The sequence below is a fragment of the Diospyros lotus genome, chromosome 4, assembly GCF_014633365.1.
Source record: "Diospyros lotus cultivar Yz01 chromosome 4, ASM1463336v1, whole genome shotgun sequence".
Classification (NCBI taxonomy): Eukaryota; Viridiplantae; Streptophyta; class Magnoliopsida; order Ericales; family Ebenaceae; genus Diospyros; species Diospyros lotus.
Genome location: NC_068341.1, coordinates 10,949,408 through 10,972,795, shown reverse-complemented (window position 1 = coordinate 10,972,795; position 23,388 = coordinate 10,949,408). Strand labels below are relative to the sequence as shown.

Here is a 23,388-nt window from a genome sequence, read left to right as displayed (position 1 = left end):
GTACTTGGGCCATGTCATCTCACACAAAAGGGTGGTTGCTGATCAGTCCAAAGTTAAGGCCATGCTTGAGTGGCCAAGGCCGAGGTCGGTAAAGGAACTACGGGGTTTTTGGGGGCTGACAGGGTACCATAGACGGTTTGTGAAGGATTATGGAAAGTTAGCTTGGCCTCTCAGGGAAAACTACGAAAGAACGGGTTTGGTTGGGATGAAACAACTAAAAAGGCTTTCCAGAAATTAAAGGAAGCTATGACCTCCTTACCAGTGCTGCCATTACCCGATTTCACTAAGCAGTTTGTGGTGGAAACGGATGCGTCCGGGTCAGGTTTAGGGGAGCTCTTAATACAGGAGCATCACCCCATCGCCTTTTACAGCCATGCCCTTAATCCAAATAGCTACAACAAGTCGGTGTATGAGCGGGAATTGATGGCAATAGTGTTCGCTGTCCAAAAATGGAGGCATTATTTATTGGGCCGAAAGTTTATCATACGCACCGATCAGAGGAGCTTGAAGTTTCTAATGGAGCAAAGATTGGTGAGCCCCGAACACCAAAAATGGATGCTGAAACTGATGGGCTATCAGTTTGACATCCAATATCGGCCCAGGTGGGAGAACAGGGCAGCAGATGCCCTCTCTAGGATCAAGCACTCAGCTGGTCTTTTTGCAATAACAGTTCCTAAAGTTATTTAACTTGAACAGTTGGCTAAGGAAGTGGAGGCAGATGGGAAAGTGCAGAAATTGATCCAAGAAATACAGCGTGATCCTTTGGCTAAACCCGACTATCAATGGGCCAACAATCAGCTTTTATTCAAGGGCAGATTATACTTGCCTAAGGGATCGACTTTGATTCCTATATTGCTCCAAGAGAGGCACGATAGGAGTGTGGGGGGGCATTCTGGATTCTTGAAGACATACAAGAGGATAGCAGTGAATGTGTACTAGGCTGGAATGAAGAAGGATATCTATAGCTATGTGAACCAATGTGCCATCTGCCAGCAGCACAAATACCAAGCTGTATCACCGGGAGGCCTTTTGCAGCCACTCCCTATTCCGGGTCAGGTTTGGGAAGACATAGTTATAGATTTTATTGAAGGGTTGCCTAGATCCGGAAATATGGACACGATATTGGTTGTGGTGGATAGATTGAGCAAATATGGACATTTCATAGGACTGAGACACCCTTTTATAGCTGGAAGTGTGGCTGCGATTTTTATGAAGGAAGTGATACGCCTACACGGGGTGCCTCGCTCTATTGTGTCTGACAGGGACAAGGTTTTCATGAGCCATTTTTGGGAAGAATTATTTCGCCTCCAGGGCACAAAGTTATGCAAAAGTACGGCATACCACCCCCAATCGGATGGGCAGTCGGAAGTACTAAATCGAACACTAGAAACCTACCTCCGATGCTTTGCGTCAAGAAAACCAAAGGCTTGGTTCAGCTGGCTTCCATGGGCAGAGTTATGTGTCACAAGCCTAATGGCTTATGTGTAATAAACTAGAGATGCATAGCTATAAGTAGTAATAACAGAATGGCTATAACAGATTGCATGTGCGGGCAGTTTCGCCTAAGCCACTTGCAGGAATCAGTTGTGATAACTACTAGTTGGGCGAGCCTATAAATTGGCATTGTATGTGAGGATGGGACCTATGAATGAATACATTCGGATCTTTCCCTCTCTAATTCCTCTCTCTATTTCTCTCCCTCTTCTTAATTCAAATTCTCCCTCTCTTTTTCTTTCTCAAATTCCCGATTCTTCCATAATTGCCCAAGCCTCATACTCGAGGCTTGACAATTGGTATCAGAGCTAGCAGCCTCGGCAATGTTTTTAGAAGAAAGTGCGAAGCAGACGATGGCGGAAGGAACGAGACTCAAACAATTGGAAACAAGAATGGAAGCATTGGAGTTTGGAATGACGCAGACACACAAGGCTATTGCCCAAAGCAGGGAAGATGTGGCTGCAATGCGAGAAGGAATGCGAGAGGAATTGGCGACTTCTCGCGAGGATATGCATCGCGAGCTGGAAAGGCATAGAGAAATGATGGATCAGTTTGGTCAAAGGATCAATAGCATGTTTAATATGCTATCGTCCTTACCACAATTCCGTTTGGCAACGGAATTTCCCCCGCGATCTGGAGCTAGTCCAAATTCGAACGGATCTGGAATACTCCCGAGACCTACAGGAGAAGCGGAGTCGGAAGGGGTGCAAGGAGTTGACACGGATCCTCAGGTGAGGGAATTTCAATTACAACTTGGTACTCACACGCCAATGCCAAGGCTGGAGATACCATTATTTGATGGGACAAGGCCAAGATGGTGGGTGCGCCGATGTGAACGTTTCTTCCAGTATTATAATGTGGCTGAGACTCAGCGAATTACATTGGTCACAGCCTATCTTAATGATACGGCTGATTCCTGGTTTCAAGTATGGTATAGGCACCAAGGAATTGGGGTGAGATGGATCTATTTTGTCGAAGAACTGTGTAGGCGTTTTGGAGAAAAGAATTTGGCGGATGTGATAGAAGAATTCAACAAACTTCGACAAGAAGGGACGGTAACGGAGTATTTAGAGAAATTTGAGTTAGGAGCTCTAATGTGGAACGCCCAACCATCACTTACTGAGCAATATTTTGTATCCATCTTTATCAGTGGGCTCAAGGATGAGTTGAGATCCATGGTAAAGATGATGATGCCACTCACGGTTAGACAAGCCGCAGAAAAGGCCAGATTACAAGAATTGACGTTAGAAGCTATCTACAAAAGGAATAGGGCCTCCTCTCGAACAGGACCGTTAATCAGTCTACCTCCTAGTGGTCATGCGCGGCAGGAGGTACGGGTCCACCCAGAGGAAGTTAGCAAGCCGTGGCAATCAGAAATCCCACTATGGAACAGAGGAGACAGTTGCGGCTCTATTTCAGATGTGGAGATCCTTATAGTCCTGGCCACCAATGTAGAAGGCAGTTACTAAACATGGAGGGTGGAGAGGAGCAAATATTAGAGAAGGGGCAAGAAGACCTTGAAGAAACAGAGGCGGAAGTTCCTCAAGGTGATCCCGTCAGTGAAGGAGGGGAAATTTCATTTCATGCACTAAAGGGGGAGCATGCAGGGAAAATCATTAAGGTTGAAGGGAGAGTGGGCAAGAGAAGAATGATGGTGTTGATTGATAGTGGCAGCACCCACAGCTTCCTCAATGAAGCAACTGCCATGGAACTAGGGTGTGCCTTGGTAAATACTTCTCCCTTATCGGTAACGGTAGCTAACGGCAACAAAATGTACAACAATCATAAGAGTGTAGGGTTTAAATGGCTGATGTAAGGGGAAGAGTTCTCTACGGATCTAAGAATTCTGGAACTAGGAGGCTGTGACATCGTCCTTGGGCTGGATTGGATGAGGACAGTAAGTCCTCTGACTTTCGACTTCAATAAATTGGAAGTCACACTGGATTTGAAAGGTCGGAAGCTGACGTTAAAAGGGTGCCTCGAGGCAGGGGAATGCAAGATGATCACAGGGAAAAAATTACAGAAGTTGCTAATGAAAGGAGAAGGGCAGATATCCCAGCTATTTTCCCTTCAAACGATAGGAAAAGATGAGCAGGAGAGCCCTCCCACTTCCGACCTCTTTGCAAAGGTAACCTTCCCTACTGAATTAGGTCCATTACTTATAAAATTTCAGGAACTATTTGTAGAACCATGCACCCTACCACCAAACCATCTGTTTAATCATACTATACCTTTGAAACCCAATTCTGAGCCAATAAACGTTCGAGCCTACCATTATCCCCCTTATCAGAAGGCTGAGATTGAAAAACATGTCAAAAATATGCTCCAAACGGCCATTATCCAACCGAGTCAAAGCCCTTTCACCTCACCCGTTCTTCTCGTAAAAAAGAAGGATGGTACTTGGCGCTTTTGCATAGACTATAGGCAGTTAAACAACCTTACCGTGAAAAATAAATTTCCCATTCCCTTGATTGAAGACCTATTAGACGAGCTAAATGGTGCTACCATCTTCACGAAACTAGACTTGAGGGCAGGGTATCATCAAATTAGAATGAACCCTGCCGACATCCATAAAACAGCCTTCCGCACACACCAAGGGCTCTATGAATTTCGGGTGATGCCATTTGGGCTCACCAATGCCCCAGCCACTTTTCAGGCCCTTATGAACCACCTCTTTGCCCCATACTTACGGAAATTTATATTAGTCTTCTTCGATGACATTTTAGTTTACAGCCCTAACCTCAAACAACACCTAGCCCACCTGCAAACCACATTTGAAATCCTGAAATTTAGTCAATTGTTTGTTAAACTCTCTAAGTGTTCCTTTGCAAAGAATGAGGTGGATTATTTAGGGCATATCATTTCTGGCCGAGGAGTCAGCATCGACCCCAGTAAAATTACAGCAATGTTAGAGTGGCCCAAGCCTTTGACAATAAGGGAGCTGAGGGGATTTCTTGGCTTAACAGGATATTATAGAAGATTCATACAAAATTATGGAGTGATCAGTAAGCCACTGATTGAATTACTCAATAAGGACAACTTCGGATGGAATTCCCAGGCTGAGCAAGCTTTCAACACCCTAAAAAAGGCGATGACACAAGCCCCAGTTCTGGCGCTGTCAGATTTCTCTAAGGATTTTGTGGTGGAAACTGATGCATGCCACATCGGGGTAGGCGCAGTGCTGACACAAGAAGGGAAACCCCTCGCTTACATCAGTCAAGCACTGGCTGCTCGACACCGAGGGCTAAGTGTGTATGAGAAAGAACTGTTAGCCATGATTATAGCTATCGACAAGTGGAGACATTATTTGGAAGGAGCCCCCTTCATAATACGTACTGACCATGATAGCCTAAAACACCTCCTCCAACAGAAGCTGCATACGCATTTGCAAAGGAAGGGAATATCCAAATTGTTGGGCCTGAATTATGTGATACAGTATAAGCGCGGAAAGGAAAACATTGTGGCAGATGCTCTGTCACGAAGATCAAAAGCAAGGGCATGTGAGGCAATTACCGCCATGGTGCTTGATTGGGTCAAAGACATTACTGGAAGCTATGAGAAGTCTGAGTGGACCAAATCCCTCCAAACCCAATTAGCCATGTGGCACACCAATGAGCAGGGATATTCTATGGCCGATGGGTTGATCAGGTTTAAAGGTAGATTGGTCGTCGACAATGACAGGGAGCTACGAACTAAGATCTTACAGGCATTACATAGCTCTCCACTAGGGGGACACTCAGGGGTTCGAGCTACTTATTACCGGGTTCGACAGATGTTCTTTTAGCCTGGCCTCAAGAAAGAAGTTGTGGAATATGTGGTAGCTTGCATGACGTGCCAACGATGCAAGCATGAACAAGTGGCTTATCCAGGATTGTTACAGCCACTGGCCATACCAGACAGAGCATGGGAGGAGATATCCGTGGATTTCATTGAGGGCTTGCCCAAATTAGAGGGTCGAAACGCAATTCTAGTTGTGGTCGATCGGCTGACCAAATTTGCTCACTTCATTGGCCTCACTCACCCATTCACAGCCCAGGAGATTGCTCGAGTGTTCATTGATACACTGGCCAAACTGCATGGCCTACCTAAATCCATCGTCTCAGATCGAGACAAAATATTTACTAGCCACTTCTGGCAGGAGTTGTTCAAGAACTTAGGGGTGAGTCTACACATGTCATCAGCATACCATCCGGAGTCTAATGGGCAGACCGAAAGGGTCAACCAGTGCTTGGAATCCTACTTGTGATGTATGTGTTTTGCTCGGCCTAAGAGTTGGGGTAAGTGGCTTTCTTTAGCTCAGTGGTGGTATAACACAACTTACCACAGCACTATCAAAAAAACTCCCTTTGAGGCTCTATTCGGATATCAGACACCTATAATGCCTACCATGACGGGTACCAATAGGGTGCGAACTAACGCAGCTGAGTATTTGCAAGACCGGCAGGAGATGATCTCACTCCTCAAGCAAGAGTTATCCACCGCTAACAACAGGATGAAACAAGTCGCAGACCGCAAACGAAGTGACCGAAACTTCGAAGTAGGCGATCGGGTCTTCTTAAAGGTTCGACGGTTCCTACAGTCCTCTTTTTCTAAGGTTACCCCCACCAAGCTCAGTCCTAAGTACTTTGGACCATTTCTCATCTTGGAGCAGGTCGGTCAAGTCGCCTACAGATTGCAGTTACCCCCCCACGTGGAATGTCACCCAGTATTTCATGTCTCCCCATTGAAGAAGTTCATCGAGCCTAACGCTACTGTAAGCTCCGAACCACCTCCTGCAGCCGAAGAGGCCGACGGCGATGGGGAACCATTAGCCATCATCGACCGGCGAGTAGTCCATTAGGGCCCCATACCTCTCATCCAAGTTTTGGTTAAGTGGTCCAACCGTCACTCGGAGTATACCACTTGGGAATACCTTCCCCAGCTACTAAATCAATTTCCACGCACTGCTCAGCTACTCTCACCTTCCTTAGGGACAAGGAAGCTTTTAAGGGGCCGGGACTGTCACAAGCCTAATGGCTTATGTGTAATAAACTAGAGATGCATAGCTATAAGTAGTAATAACAGAATGGCTATAACAGATTGCATGTGCGGGCGGTTTCGCCTAAGCCACTTGCAGGAATCAGTTGTGATAACAACTAGTTGGGCGAGCCTATAAATTGGCATTGTATGTGAGGATGGGACCTATGAATGAATACATTCGGATCTTTCCCTCTCTAATTCCTCTCTCTATTTCTCTCCCTCTTCTTAATTCAAATTCTCCCTCTCTTTCTCTTTCTCAAATTCCCGATTATTCCAGAATTGCCCAAGCCTCATACTCGAGGCTTGACATTATGGTACAACACTTTGTACCACACGGCTTCCAAACTTACTCCCTTTTAGGTAGTTTATGGATGGGAGCCACCAGGGTTATTGAGGTTCGAAAGGGGTTCTACCCCAGTATCAACAGTGGAGCAGAAACTGGTTGCAAGGGATCAGATGTTGGAAGAGCTGAAGGCTCAATTACTGCAAGCTCAAGCTCAGATGAAGTTAGGGGCAGATGGGAAAAGACGGGATGTTCAGTTCGAAGTGGGAGACATGGTTTACTTGAAGATCAGGCCCTATCGCTGCAAGTCGCTAGCAGCCCGCCCTCATGAGAAGCTAGCACCTCGATTTTATGGCCCATTCGCTATGGAGAAGAAGGTTGGGCAAGTCGCTTACAAGTTGTCCTTGCCTGCGACTTGCAGCATACATCCCATATTTCATGTATCCCAATTACGCAAGGCCAACAGTATATCCACCGCCCAAACCGATATCCCTAGCCAGCTCAGTGAAGAACTAGAGATGTTAGTAGAACTGGAGGCAGTCCTTGGTGTAAGACCGGGAACGGGTAGGAACCTCAGAGGCTTGGATGTACTCATTCAGTGGAAAGGGCTACCACCTTTGGAAGCCACCTGGGAACCCTATGACATGCTCCAGCAACAATTCCCTGATTTCCACCTTGAGGACAAGGTGAGTTCTATGGGGGGAGGTATTGATAGAAGACCCATACAATTCTGTTACCAACGACAGAATAAGCAGGGGCAGAATAGTGATATGAGTAAGGGAGGAAGCGACAAAAGTGGGTAAAGGGTATTATGGGTAGAGCAAGCTGGTGGCATGTGCGAATAACAGAATCGGTTAGAGGGGGATGGCTGGAATAACAGTTAAGTAGGAAAGATAGTAGAGGGGAAGGCATCTTTTGGAGTAGTAAGGAATTCGGGAGAGTGTGGACCTCTCGAAAGTCCACTTTCGTTTCATTTGTTTCTCTTTTTTTCAGTTGTAATTCTCTCCAAATTCAGTAAACCCAGATAGATTATCTTCAATAATCTATCAGTATGCTTAGGTTCCATCCATTTTCTTGAACTAAATGACCTCAATGCAAACCTTTTTGATAAACCATCATAATCTCGACCCTTTCCCAATGTTATCACACCAAAAACAATGGACCAGATATCACTACCCCAAAGAGTGTTACAGCAAGTGACACTGACATCATTAAAGCTGCCAATGACACTACAAAGGTCTTTGAACCTGCCAATGACAATGCAAATGTTCTTAACCATACCAATGCCATTGAACCTGCCAATGACACTACCAATGTTCCTGAACATGCTACTTACACTGCCAATGTCCATAAACAGGTGCAAATCTATAACCCTTTAAAGACACTGAAGCAGTATTCAAGGAAAGTACAACCTTCACAGCTGCTTAAGCAAGTCCAAGAATAAACTCCAAGTCTAGCTAATGCAAACGCTTTGAACTTGTTCAATTTTGAAATTGACATCTCCACTGTTTGTGATTCTGACTCAAATTGTGATCTTTATCTTCCTATTGCTTCGAGAAAAGGGACACGAAAGTGTTCCCAACAGATGTTTGCACCGATGGCAAAGAATAACACGGTGAGACTCCTATTATCTTTAGCTATTCATTTTGGTTGGGAAATTCAACATTATGATGTAAAAAATGCATTCCTCCATGGAGACTTGGAAGAGGAGGTGTACATGGAGCCATCATCGGGCTTCAATGACAAATATGGTCCTGATAAGGTATGTAGACTGAAGAAAACTTTGTATGGGCTAAAACAATCTCCGCGAGCTTGGTTTGGGAGATTCACTAAGGCTATGATACAATTTGGGTACAAGTAAAGTCATGGTGACCACACTGTATTTGTGAAACACTCAGGTAAGGACAAGATTACAACCCTATTGGTATATGTTGATGATATTATAGTTAATGGGAGTGATGGAAGAAGAAAAACTGAGGCTAAAAACATAATTGGCTTGAGAGTTTGAAATGAAAGAGTTAGGAAAATTGAAATACATCCTTGGAATTGAAATAGCATATTCAAGAAAAGGGATATTTATATGCCAACAAAAATACATTCTCGACCTGCTTAAGGAAACAGGTACCCTTGGATGCAAACGAGTGGGCACACTTATTGATTCGAATCATAGAATGAGCCAAGATAGCAAGGAGGGAATAATCATTGATAAAGGGCGCTACTAGAGGTTAGTGGGAAAATTGATTTATCTTTCACACACTAGACCCGACATTACTTATGTGTGGGAGTAGTTAATCAGTTCGTGCATGATCCTAAGGAGGAGCATTTACAAGCCATTGCTTATGCTATGGGAGTATTTAATCAATTCATACATGATCTTAAGGAGGAGCATTGACAAGCAGTTTATAGAATTCTCATGAACTTAAAAGCTACTCTAGAAAATGGACTTTTGTTCAGAAAATGAAGTAATCTAATGGTAGAGGGATACACTGATACTGATTATGCAGGATCTCTCATAGACAAGAGGTCAACTACAAGTTATTGCACTTTCATAGGAGGTAATTTGGTTACTTGGAGAAACAAAAAGCAAAGTGTGGTAGCCAGGTCAAGTGTAGAAGCAGAATTTTGTGCTATGGCTCTAGGTGTTTGTGAGCTTTTATGGATCAAAATAATTCTAAAAGATTTGAGGATTGAGAGTGGATCAATGAATCTATACTGTGATAACAAATCAGCCATTAGTATTCCACACAACCCAGTTTAACATGATCGAATGAAGCATGTAGAAGTGGGTAAACATTTCATCCAAGAGAAAATTGACAGTGGACTCATTACTATCCCTCTTGTGATATTAGAAAATCAATTAGCTGATGTTCTAACCAAATGATTATCCATTTCTAGATTTCAAGAGATTACTGGCAAGTTAGGAATGGAGGATATCCACTCACCAGGTTGAGGGGGAATGTTGGAATAAAGGGAAATAGAAGGCTTACTCAGCTAATTGGCTTATTGACTCACCAAGGAATGTAGAAGATTATGTTTCCTAATGTAGATATAGAATGTATAGCTAGTTTCCTGATTGTTTATGATTCTATAATTGTTAGTTTCCTTAGAGGATAGATTGATAGTTTCCTTAGAAGTTAGATTGAATGTTTCCTTATGAAGATAGATTGATGGTTTCCTTATGTAGGTGATAAGACTCGCCTTAAATATAACTATAAATATGTGCTGATTGAATAAGAATTAAGTGAATTTCTTCAATACTATTTATAAGCTAAAAATTAGATATGGAGAAGAAAGTCTATTTTTCACTATGTAAATAGGAGACAATGATTCCTCTCTTCTTATAGATGAAGAATACAACATATTAGGAAAGAATAATTTACAAAATATACACAATATTCCTATAATAAACTCTATCAATCAAAGAAAGGGATTTGGGGTATCAATCAAGAGATTGGAGATGATTCCCACTAATCAAAGGAATTAGCTCCTTTCCGTTTCTATACTTCTCCTCAAGCTGCTTTGAAGATATCTTCCATGGCATGCTTGCTCACTAGATTTTCAAACTATCTCTTATATAATCCCTTTGTAAGAACATCAACAATTTGATTAATTGTTGGAATGTAAGGCATATAAATTACCCTAATGTCAAGTTTCTCCTTGATAAAGTGCTTATCCACCTTTACATGTTTCGTTCTGTCGTGGGTAATGGAAATCACAACTTTGTTGTCATAGTAGACTTTTGCCGGTAAGAAGTGGAGACCTTCAAGTCCTTTAGTAACCTCATAAATCTCGTGGGCTGCTGAACATAATTCAGCTTCAACACTATTTCTGGCTACCACATTCTATTTCTTGCTCCTCCAAGTGACAAGATTACCTCTCACGAAGGTACAGTAGCCTTGTTAGTGTAGGTGCTCTAGACCCAATCAGATTGGGCATGTTATACACTGACAATTGCAATCATATTTATTATTGAATAAAGAGTTATTCAATCTCACAAATAAGTCATTCTATTAGTTTCTTGTTATTATTGTAATGACCGGATGAAATTAGATAGAAGTCCATATGATGTATACTGTGATTAATCTATAAAGATGTGAGATGATGCATCACAATTTCTAGACATCATTAAACGTCCCAAGTCGTAGCAATGTCAAGAATGGACATTGACAATTGCGGTAAGACTTGTATGTGCTATGTTTTTGCTATGTGATAGTAATTGGGATCTCAAACCCATAGGCATGGGGATGCCTAAACAAGTAGATAGGTGACCAATGTTATGTCACTGGACATGACTCGCCATGAGAATCCATTTTGATTATATGTTGATGGAATTCTCATACGAGATGGGTGTAACTAATCCTTGGACCTGAGGTTGTCACGGTCATCTCATAAAAAGACCGGTATGCTTCGACATCGTTTCGATGGGCCTAGATAAAGGCTGCACGTAGGCGATCGTTGGGCATATCGTGAAGCTTATGGAGATAAGTGTATAACCAAGATGGGACTCGTCTATCTTTGATAGAAGATGATGTATCTAAGGCGCCTTCGGTGGATATTCACTTTAAATCCATAGCCATGGTGAAAGAGATCAATAAGGAGTTATTAATTCACTTTCTATTAAGTGAAGATATCCGGATGACCGAAGAAAAACTCATGTAATCGTAATCAAGCAACACATCGGCATACTTGAGATCATATAAGATACATTGACGAGAGGATCGAATTACACGGTAACCATTTTCGTGAAAGGTTATTTACGGATTATCAATCCTTTTGAATAATTAGGTAGACATGACGCCTTGCTAGAGGCCAATCTTGTCTTATGTATTCATACCGATACATTGCCAACATATTTGAAAACCTAATGAGTTATGCGTAATAGGCACGGTCCCTGGCTTAAACCAGGAGAGCGGACGTATGGTTAAGTGGGACACTTCGGCAAGAAATTATGCCGTCGTAGGTTCTCAGGAAAAAAGAACAAATAGACGTAATGACGTCAATATGATGATGGGTCGTCATAATGGAAAGAGTTTCCTAAAATGACAATTGATTAAATTATAAATGAGTTTCTAATTTAATAATTTTCTATTTGTTAGAGTGGCAAATAGGAAATAAAATATATTTGGGCTTAAGTTAATATTTGGACTAAATTGGATTTGGGCCAAATATTAAATTAAATATTATATTTGGGCTAAATTAGATTTGGACCAAATATTAAATAGTAAATATTTGGGCTTGAATTATATTTGGGCTAAATATTTTATAAATGGATTTGGGCCACTTAATTATATTTCTAGTTGGACTAGGATAAGCCCACTTAAATTCTAGTTTAACTAGGATTAATGGGCTAGCCTAATCTATTAGGGTTTAAGAAACCCTATGATGTTTTCTCTATAAATATCCCTTTATAGGTTGCCTAAAATTAATGGTTGGTTGTGTGATTTTTCAAGAGTTGAAAAACGAATGCCATTCACTCTTCTCCGTTTCTTCTTGGCATCGATTTGAAACGTGAGTGTTCTTTTCGTCCATACACAAGCCGCGAAAAGGAGAAGGAGCTAGCACTCATATTCCGCTCTCCTTACCAACGGACGCATACTGCGCATCACGAGTTAGAGGCCAGACGCTTGAACGGCTCGAATTCGCAAACGACTCAAAAATCTAAAGGTTAAATTTATTTTATTATGTATGTGATTGTTTAATTTCGACGTTGATCCAATCGTCGAGATCAGGGTAAGTTTCAAAATTTCTTAACTACGCTGCTTGCCCCGTAGCGGTCTTGATTTACTTTCAACCCAACGTAGATCTTCTATCTGTAACACTGCTTGCCTAGTTTGCGTCAGCATAAACCTTTATGTGAAGATGTCCTCGGTTTTTAAAGAGCAAACCTTTTCTAGGTGTTCCCTTTAGGTACCTTAGGATTCTATAGGCAGCTTCAAAGTGTTGTGAACCTGGTGAGTGCATGGATTGACTCACTACTTCACTGCAGAAACTATATTAGGTTGGTGTGGGATAGATAGATGAGTCTGCCCACAAGTCTTTGGTATTTCTCCCTATTTACCGCATCTTTAGCTTCTGCAGGTTGCAACTTTAGATTAGGTTTGATGGGAGTTTCGGCTATCTTGCACCCAAGCATTCCTATTTCACTAAGTAAATCCAAAATGTACATTGATTGATAAAGATTCCCTCATTTGATCTTGCAAATTGCATCCCAAGGAAGTACTTTAGGGCACTCAAATCCTTGATCTCAAACTCATGTGCTAGCTTTCTCTTAAGCTCTCCAATCTCTACATTGTCATCATGAATCATTATTATATCTTTCACATATACAATTAGAATAGCCCTTTTATCGTCTCTAGAGTGCTTGAAGAACATTGTGCGGTCAGCTTGGCTTTGAATGTAACCATAGCTCTTTACCACCTTTCCAAACCTTTTAAACCATGATCTTGCTGACTGTTTCAAACCATACAAGGATTTTTCTCTAATCCAAGTGGGAGGTGTATAAACACTTCTTCTCTCTAAATTGCCATTCAGAAAGGTATTCTTTACATCAAGCTGGTGTAGAGGCCAATTGAAATTGATTGCTAGGGAGAGGAGTACTTGAATAGAGTTTATCTTTGCTACCGGAGTGAAGGTCTCTTGATAGTCAATGTCGTAAGTTTGGGTGAATCCGTTAGCAACAAGTCTCGCCTTGTACCTTTCTATACTTCCATCTGCCTTACATTTTACAGTGAAGACCCACTTACAACTTACAGTTGTCTTGCCTCTTGGTAGCTCCATAATCTCCCAAGTCCCATTCTTTTCAAGATCATTCTTATCTTCCTTTGCCACTAACTTCCAATCCAAATCACCTAGGGCATCCTAAATAGTTCTTGGATCATGTAGGTTAGAAATATTTGAGAGGAAAGTTTTATGGTGATTGGACAGTTTTTGGTATGACAAGTATTTTTTGGCAATAGGGTGTTTGGTACAAGATCTTACCCCTTTCCTAGTGGCAATAGGGATATCAAGATCAAACAAATCAAATGAGGAAGAATTTAAAGGAGTAAGTTTGAAGTTTCCCTAAGAGGAAGGAAGACCATCATTCAGAGATGCCGACTGTTTAGTTGTTGGAGGAATATTAGGATTGATAGTATTTTTCTGAGTTTTCCTTTTGGTATAAAGTTGAAACTCCAGTTTCAGATTGCTTTGATCCATTTGTGGTAATTCTCCCCTAGTTCTAACTCTATCATGCTTAGCACCTATGAACTAAACACATCTTGTTCTTTATTTTTTTGAACACCCATTTCCTTGCATTGTTTATCAGAGTGGAGCGAAGCGTTAATCATGGTTGAAAAAGATTCATAGATTTTCAAAAACGTATCTTCTTCTACATGAATTTTCAAAAAATTATCTTCTTTTGCAATATTCTCCCCCTAAAGATGATTTTTGGGAAAATAGGGTCGATTATCTAGGAAAGACACATCTATGCTTATATGAGTTTTCTTTGTCATAGAGTTAAAGCACTTAATACCCTTTTTTATTTGGAGCATAACCTAGAAAAACACACTTTTTAGCTATGAGGTCCCATTTGGAGTGAATATTTGTGGAATATAAACAAAACAAGTGCATCCAAAAACTTTTAAAGGTAACTCAAAGTGCAACCTACACATGGGGAAATTTTTTTTAAAAAAATGTAATCGAGTGTCAAAGTTTAGGACATGAGTTGGCATTCTATTGATGAGATAGGAAGTAGTTAAAACTGCATCTCCCTAGAGGTATTTTGGGCCATAATGGAAAACATGATAGCCTTAGTTACTTCAAGTGAATATCTATTTTTGCGTTCAACAATGCCATTTTGTTGGGAGGTTTCACAAAATGTGGATTGATGTAGGATTCCTTTTTCTTTCAAAATTGCCCCAAAACATTCATTAAAACACTCTGTTCCATTATCAGATTGAAGAATACAAATTTTTTTGATAAATTGGGTTTCAATCATGTAAAAGAAATCTTTGAAAATTATAATCACCTTGAATTTCTTGGCAAGTAAGTAAACCCAACAGAGTCTAGTAGGATCATCAATAAAAGTACAAACCATCTTTTGCCAAATAAAGTGGTAACCTTTGAGGGTCCCCAAACATCACTATGAATCAAATAGAATGGTTTATAGGACAATAGGGTTTTGAAATAAATTTAGCGCGATGATCTTTAGACAAATGACAACTTTCACATTGAAACGTAGAAGGATCCATTCCTTTAAACAACTTAGGAAATAAATGTTGTAAATAAGGAAAACTAAGATGGCCTAGCCTAAGATGCCATTGCATTATTTGATTAGAAACATAAATCGAACTAATACCACTCAATCCGTAAGCTTTTTTATTACTGAAGACATCTCCATCCAAATAGTAGAGTCCGTTTATCTCTCTAGCACTGCCAATTGTCTTCCCTGAGTTCTGGTCTTGAAAGGTACAGTAAGAATAATAAAAGGTAACATGACAGTTAGAGTCTTTTGAGAGTTTACTAACAGATAAAAGATTGCAAGCAAGTTTAGGAACATGAAGTACTAATTTAAGATCAATACTATCAGAGAGCTTAATGAGACATTTACTTGCAATAAGTAAAAGACTACCGTCAGCTATTCTTATTTTTTCCACTACCAGAACAAGGAATGTACGAATCAATAGATGTGACAAACCAGTCATATGATCAGATACCATTGAATCAATGATCCAAGAAGCAGATTTGAAATAACTAGATAGGGCGAAGGGATTTCTACCTAAATGTTAGTGGATACGGTAACTCTAGTTATGGCAAGGATACGACCGCCTAGTTATGGGAAGTATTGAAGAAGTGATCATGCCTCTTTGGAAGTTTCTATAACCAAATTAGGATACTTCCTAATCTAGTCTTAAGAAAGTTTCCTAATGTTTGTGTATATTGTTTTCCTTTGTAAATATGTAGCTTTCCTTTCTTTGTATCTTCTTTGTTTTCTTTCTTGTATTCATTCTCCCTCCATAAAAGAGGGTTGTGTACATTCTTTGAGAATTATGCAAAGAAGTATTTTCTACATGGTATCTGAGCCACTCCTTGCACCCTAACCGTAATTGTGCCTTCATTGCATGGGCCCATTCAACCCTAACCATGCCTTCATTGCACATCTACGCCGCCCTTAGTTTGGATGGCACTGCTTCCCTTCAGACCAATCACTGCTTCCCTTCAAATCAGTCTCTTAGAGTCCCGCCTCTACCCTTCTCGCCTCTATTTTTCTTTAGCTATATCCCTTAGGCCTTCATTTCTATCTAGTCGATAACTCACCATGTCAGAAGTTTCAGAAGTCACACCCAATATGACAACTAGAGAGTCATTATCGGTGGACCAGATTGCTAGTCCAAGTACCGGTGCTAGAGTTGGAGAGCTAATCGGGTTGCATCTTTCCTATTGCTTGGATGGTAGGAACTACCTACAATGGGCACAGCTAGTGAGGACTGTACTCAAAGGTCGAGGGAAGTTTGGACACCTCACCTCTCCTACACCAAAGGTTATTGATTCGTCCTTTCCAGCCTAGGACGTAGAGGACTCCCTCATCAAGTCATGGCTATGAAATGCCATGCAACCCGAGATTAGTAAAAACTATATGTTTCTAGCTTATGCTAAAGAAATTTGGGACACCACAAAGCAAACCTACTCTAAGGTTCAAGATTGCCTCAGTAATCTTTGACTTTGAAACAAAGATTAACAATACTCGTCAAGCCTCTTTAACTGAGACTGTACATTTTAATAAGATGAATGAGCTTTGGTTAGAACTTGATCAATACCAAGAAATTAAAATGGTGTGCAACACTGATGTTGTCACTCTTAACCGAATTTTTGAGAGGGATCGAGTTGTGGAGTTTCTAGCAGGTCTTAATAATGAATTTGATCAAGTAAGGATTCAAATCCTTGGTAGGGAAAAGCTGTCTTCCCTGAATGAAGTGTTTTCTATTGTAAGAAGTGAAGAAAATAGGAGAAGGGTTATGTTCAATGAGATAAAAAGGAAGAAAGTCTATTTCTCACTATGTAAATGGGAGATAATGATTCCTCTCTTCTTATAGAGGAAGGATACAACATATTAGGAAAGAATAATTTATAGAATGTACACAATATTCCTACAATAAACTCTATTAATCAACAAAAGGGATTTGGGGTATCAATCCAGAGATTGGACATGATTCCCACTAATAAAGGGAATTAGCTCCTTTCCATTTCTACACTATTTATATAATTTTTGCTAAATTTTGGGGTAACAATTTGTCATGACCCAAGATTCCATAGAAGGTCATTATAGTAATAGACTTAGCAAGTTGTTAGGAGATATTTTGTAATGTTGTTATTTTGTTAGATGAAGCCTATATAAAGGCCCCATTGTAAGAGGAGATGATATGATTAAAATGATAAATGAAAACTGATTCTCTCTCTACAATTCTCCCAAATTTCCCTCTCATTTCTCTCTACTTCTCTCCCTCAATTCTCGCTACATTCTCTCCCCATTTCTGTCCATTTCTTCCTCTCAAATATTCTGCTCTTCATTCTATTCATCAGCTCCTTCGATTGTCATTCTAATCCTAGGCTAAACCCTAGGATCATGACAAATGGTATCAGAGCATCGTTCCTCGGCAAATTTCGTTATTGATTAAGGCTAGACGGATATCGACGACCCAGACCAGTACGACCTAGACCGGTAAGCTTCCTATAGGTGTGGCTATGGCAGTTTTGATCAAGAACTCCGTTCGGAATTCTGTGGGTGTGGCCGCTGGATCGAAAGGCACGGTGGTGCTACAATTTTTGGGTCGAGAAGCAATTCTGACCGTTCAGGTGAGGCGAGCTGCCCACCTTGTTCGGAAGGGGATTCCGACCATTATAGAAAAATTAACCCAGAGAGAATCGAGCCCATAACCAGTGACTGAAGCAACGAGCAAGTGATTTTCGTTGGTGATTTGGAGGCGACTTGGCTGGGCGGTGTTCCAGCAACTCTGGAGATCTGGAAGGTGATTAGGTGTTGGAAGGTGTTAATCTCTAAGCCAGCAAGCCCCCTCAGTTCAGAATTGGAAGGCGCAGCAGGTGAGTGTCAACTCGGATCTGAAGGAGAGCCGCGACGAAGTCGAACCATTTCAGTAGTGCGATCGGAGCCTACCACGATCATAATTGGATCCCGAGGACTTGTCGATCAAGGCGAACTCAAGGAGGGCGGTGGTCCTTCAGCCTGTGGTCGGTGATTGGGTGAGAAGGAGTCAGCGGGAGGCAATTGTGAATCCGTAGCAATCGTGAGCAGAGCCTTACCATCCTCGGCCAGTCATTACGATTGGTGTGGGAGTCCGTCAAAGACGATTGGGTGAGACAAAGGAGCTGATTCTGGCAAGAAAGGAAGGCGCGAAGTGGAAGCGAGTGGGGGTAGTCATTGAATCTCAGCAAACGCACACAGAGCTTGGGCAATCTTGAATCCGCTGTAATCTTGTGTGGAGAGCGATCACTACAAGAGGCTGATGGCTCGCAACTAAGACTCCAATCTTGTCCAGAATTGAAGGCGAGCAAGCCAGGAGGATTCACAATTGGAGCTTTTGGTCGGTGATTGGGTGGCGACCAATGCAAGGAGGAATTGGACTTGGATTGATCGAGCAACAATTTCAACGGAATCAGCGAGTTCTAGCATTCTAGTGAGTCTGGGTGGGCTCTCGGCAAAGGATTAATTCTTGGCCTTCGTGATTGCAGTAGATTTGAGTTGGAATATTGAAGACAAGTCCGCCATGACTCTCGGTCGCAAATTCCAGTTCCATTAGCAGATCCTTGAGCCTCGGTTGTGGGTCAATTCAATTTAAGAGAAGAGGAGACAAATCAAGTCAGAGGAGTCTCGGTTCAGATTGTGGAGGAAAAGCAGAAGCTGAACGCTTTGTGGTAGGCGTTTATAGAAACGGAAGTCAGTGTTGAAGCGTTGGTGACTTTGGAAGCTGCGAGTAAGGCTTAAGGCGACTTATTCATGGCTCCGGCGAAGGGATTGATCAACGAATCAGTGAAGAGGTATTCCGCAAGCGGAAATTTCAATAAAAAAAAATCTAAGCTGTGAGCAGAGGAAACAAGAGGTAGATTTCGGCTGTAAATTTTTGGCTAACTTGGGTCAAAGTGGAAAGGCAAACCAGAAGCATGTATAGAATTCCCATTCCTTGGCCGTTGAAGTATGTTGTTGGTGAAAATTCGGCCATGGGTGCATATATGAGACCATTGGAGCCTCAATTGCCGCAGATGAATACTTCATTTTCAGCTGGGATGGAGCTTCAATGGCAGCCAAAGAAGGCTGCATTTTCAGTTGGCAGCAACAAGGAACATAAGAAGGGGATCGGGCAATTGAAAAATGGAACCAACAGTGGGTTTGATGAAGAGTGCAAGGAATTCGGCCGAATGTTCCGCGAGAAGTTGCAAGAGTTTGCAATGATATTATCTAAGAAGTATGATTACAACTTTCCGATAGAATACTTTGATGATTATCACGGAAGTTTTATCAAGGAGGAATTCCTTGGAGTGGAGTGGGAGAATGATACTGTTTTCGGTGGAATCGACAAGGATGGTGGCTGTCAAGATAGTGCTGGCAGCAACAACAGAAAGTTCGAGGGCTTGGCTCAAGGTGTTTGGATAAAAGAAGAATTAAAGGAGTACTCTGATTCCTTTGGAAATAAGGTTGTTAATGAGGATGATCCAGATGATAATAGTGGAAGTCCAAAACAAGAGATGCTTGAGGCATTCAATCAGTTGTCGGAAATGACAGGAGACACCAAGGAATTGCTAGAATCGGAGAGTGATTCAGCTGCAGTGATTGAGGGGTTAGAAGAAGAAATAATACCTCAGGAAGTACCTACTGAAATGCTGGAAGAGGAAAGTGGAGAAGATAAGTATGGTATGTACAGCAATGATCAGGAAACAGCTCTGGGAAAGGAGTCTTCTGTTGTTGCAATTGTTCAAATTCTGATTGGTGAGCTGCAATATCAGGGCTGGTTTTGGTTGGCAAGGAAGATTGAGTCCCTTACTATCACTGAAAATGGCATGATTAAGCATGTATCTCCGGTGGAAACATCTTCTAACGTTGTGAAGATGTGTGGATTGGGTAAGGAATTTCAGGGACAGCTGATAATTGGTGGGAAGCTGAGAGAGATAACTGAAGAAGTCAAAAGTTTGGCAATAAGGGATGGAACTACAGCTGCTCTAGTGGTTCTTGCTCTAGCGGTGAAATTCATGTTTCTGTCTATTGTATTGACAGAGGAATCGATTGCTGGAATTGAGGTTGTGGCAGCACCTAGTTCTGAAGCTCACAAGCAAGCCTCATCTAAGTATCTAAGGCAAATCAGCAATTTCCCATTGCTGCAGTTCCAGGATATTGCTGTTGATATTTCTGCAACAGAATATGGCTGTGGAATGAATGGGAATAGAGTAGAGGTTGCTATGGAGGTAGATATGTCAACCTTCCTCGTGTTGGATGGGGGAATTGAGTGTAATTGGACAGCCATTGCAGAACTTGGATGCATCGGACTTGAACTTGATAAAGTTTCTTTTGCTAGAGTCTTGCGCCCACTTAGTCTTGGAAAGAAGGCAAGAGGCATGACAGGAATTGAGAAAGTTGGGATTGGTTAATAGCAGTGACCAATTGTTGAAGTTCTTGGGGACAAGAACTCTCTCAAGGGGAGGGGAATTCTCATGACCCAAAATTCCATAGAAGGTCATTATAGTAATAGACTTAGCAAGTTGTTAAGAGATATTTTGTAATGCTGTTACAGCACATGGATACTGTTATTTTGTTAGATGAAGCCTATATAAAGGCCCCATTGTAAGAGGAGAGGACATGATTAAAATGATAAATGAAAACTGATTCTCTCTCTACAATTCTCCCAAATTTCCCTCTCATTTCTCTCTACTTCTCTCCCTCAATTCTCACTACATTCTCTCCCCATTTCTGTCCATTTCTTTCTCTCAAATATTCTGCTCTTCATTCTATTCATCACCTCCTTCCGATTGTCATTCCAATCCTAGGCTAAACCCTAGGATCATGACACAATTTTTCGTATGTTGCTTATATTGTGTTTTGAACAGTTGATAACACAATGTTAGTAAACTTAAATGAGGGTTTTAAGATGGATGAGTTGCATTACAAGAAAACAACTATTTCTGAAACAAATAAATTATTGGAAGTTAAAACATCATTAAAAGAGAAAAGAGTGTCTCCAGTGTACAAGGCTCCCTGCTTTGCAAGGGTCAGGATTTAAATGGTCTGGTCATCAAAATTAAGTGAAAATTAGTTTAGATGGTTTGGTCATGTGCATCTGATTAACTGGTAATCTAGGGTCAAGGACTGCTTAGTCGATAATTGAGGTTGAGTCTTCTACTAGAGCTATTTATGTTTCCCTAACCATGAACTATCGTTTGATGTATAATTGTGTAACTAATGTGAACAATATTTAGTCTTCAATAATCACTTCCATTTTTTGTTACTTTCTTGTCTTTCATTTTTGATACACCTTAATGTCTTTAAAGTGTATACCCTGGATTCCCCTTATTCTGTTCCCAGCAAGTTCAGGTGTACATTTCTGCATCTCCATGTGTCCATATCTCCATAAACTGTAAATTTACTTTCTATGTGCCTAGCGAGGCTGTCCTTACTAATCCATCTAATTAAGGAGTTGCCTGCCATTGCCTGGCTTAGCAATAAATCTTTTTCTGCACACGCCCTCACATGTTTTTCAGCTGTCAGCTATAAGTATATAGATACTATATTCTGCGTGTAATATGAATGTCCCACATGGATCAAACATAGATAAAGTACTGAGGTTAGTACTGTTGTCTTAATACTGAAGAATACTTGCTGGTCAAGTGGAATTTTCTTGTTGAGCTTGTAAATAGTAGTTTCCAGTACAAATTGAGCTCTCTCATGAAGTTCTCCGTGCTTCTAGTACAATATGTTTTTATGGAATCTCATGTAAGTTTTGCATTATTCCAGGTGCAGGGTATCTATGAATCTTCTCCTAGTGTAGCACAAAGGATTTATTATAGTTTTGGAGCTTATATTCCTACCATTCCAGCTCTCCGCAAGTAAAATTCTGTCTCTCCTGCCTTACACAATTCTAACCTCTGAAAAGCCACATGTGTGGTAAAATGACATTAAAAAGAAACTTGGAGGACCTATTTTCTTTCATGCTTTACAGCTTTGAAAAATTTTAGTTTTCTTTTTGAGTAATCCAGTTGTGGAGCTTATTGTTTGCTATATCTTCTTTCTTTGGATTGACTTTCCCATTTTTATTTTTTTTTCGTGCTTTTCGTTTCTAGGGAATATGGTGAGCTTTTAGTGAGTTGTGGCTTGATAGGGGAGGCTGTTAAAGTTTTTGAGGATCTGGAGTTGTGGGATAGTCTGATATACTGCTACCGGTATGATGGTGCCAATGATGTTAAAAATTGTCCTCTGTGTTCTGTTTTACCATTATATTGTGGCTTGTGGTGGTTCATGTTTTAATCTGCTGAACAACAGCTTACTAGACAAAAAAGCTGCAGCTGTGGAACTCATTAAGATGCGGCTTTCTGAAATGCCTAATGATCCAAGGCTATGGTATGTTGGCTAGGTTTTTGCTTTTGATGTGTGAATGTTATTTGAAATAGTTAATGTTCCGAAAATAATCTATTATGGATTTTCTGTTAACAAGAGATGGTAACTATAAAGTTAGCTGAATTTATGGTAGCATTAGTCAACTTTTTTGCATGGCATCAGGTCTTTCCATGGGATAATATTAGCTGATTTTTTGCATAGTTCTTGCATCGTGTGTTGACATTTCAAATGAGCTTTCAATGCATGGCCCTCTGAGGTGCCAGGTCAGCTTGAGGGAGCCCTTTTGGCTGGTCCACTAGGCTACCATTTTTTAATTTTTTATTACAAAATAAAAAATAAAAATTATAAACTTATTAAAGTACAAAATTTATAATAATGCATTGAAATAATTTTATATAATAAATAATACCTGAAATTATTTTTATTGTCTCAAAATGTCTACAAATGAAGATAGTTACAACTTATAACTTACTAAGTACATGTACATACAACCTTACAATTGATAAATTGTAATGTACAAAATTTCAAAGGGGGATGGAAGAGCAAGCAATGTAGTGCTCCATCCTGTTCCCAGGCATGCTATTTGCCTGACGTTTGACATGTGTTAGCATGGTTGTGACCTGCCACATTCCATGAACCAACTTGTGGCATGAGGCCCGGGGTATTCCTTGGCCTAGGTTAGGTGTGTTGAGTCATTAATACTGGGTGAATGAGACTTACCCCATATCCCATGTGTGTGGAAGCTCCCAAAGTGAGTGTCTCCTCTCATTTCATCCCCATAGAACTTCCAGTCAATGTCCATGGTCAACTCTTCTCTCACAGTTGATCTCTCACCATTTTTTGTGGTCACAACTGTCCCACAGTCGAATTTCTCAATAAACAGTCAATCTTTCTGGTGATGGTTGACCTCAACATTGACTGTTTGTCTGCTCCCTCCTCTAGTTGAGCTTTCATAGCCTCTACTTTTTGTAGTCAATGATTCAGTCCACTATCCTGCCTA

The 23,388-nt window shown here is 41.0% G+C and overlaps 1 protein-coding gene across 1 annotated transcript in view; it reads left to right on the top strand.

Annotated features, from left to right (window-relative positions):
* Positions 1-22,391, top strand: part of LOC127799954 (uncharacterized) — a gene marked incomplete at its 3' end in the record, with an annotated part of 81,477 nt that extends 59,086 nt beyond the window's left edge. The window contains 3 exon segments of the mRNA XM_052334260.1: positions 21,789-21,880; positions 22,115-22,213; positions 22,314-22,391. Of these exon segments, the coding sequence (XP_052190220.1) occupies positions 21,789-21,880; positions 22,115-22,213; positions 22,314-22,391 (269 nt within the window).
* Positions 22,392-23,388: the final 997 nt, after the last annotated feature.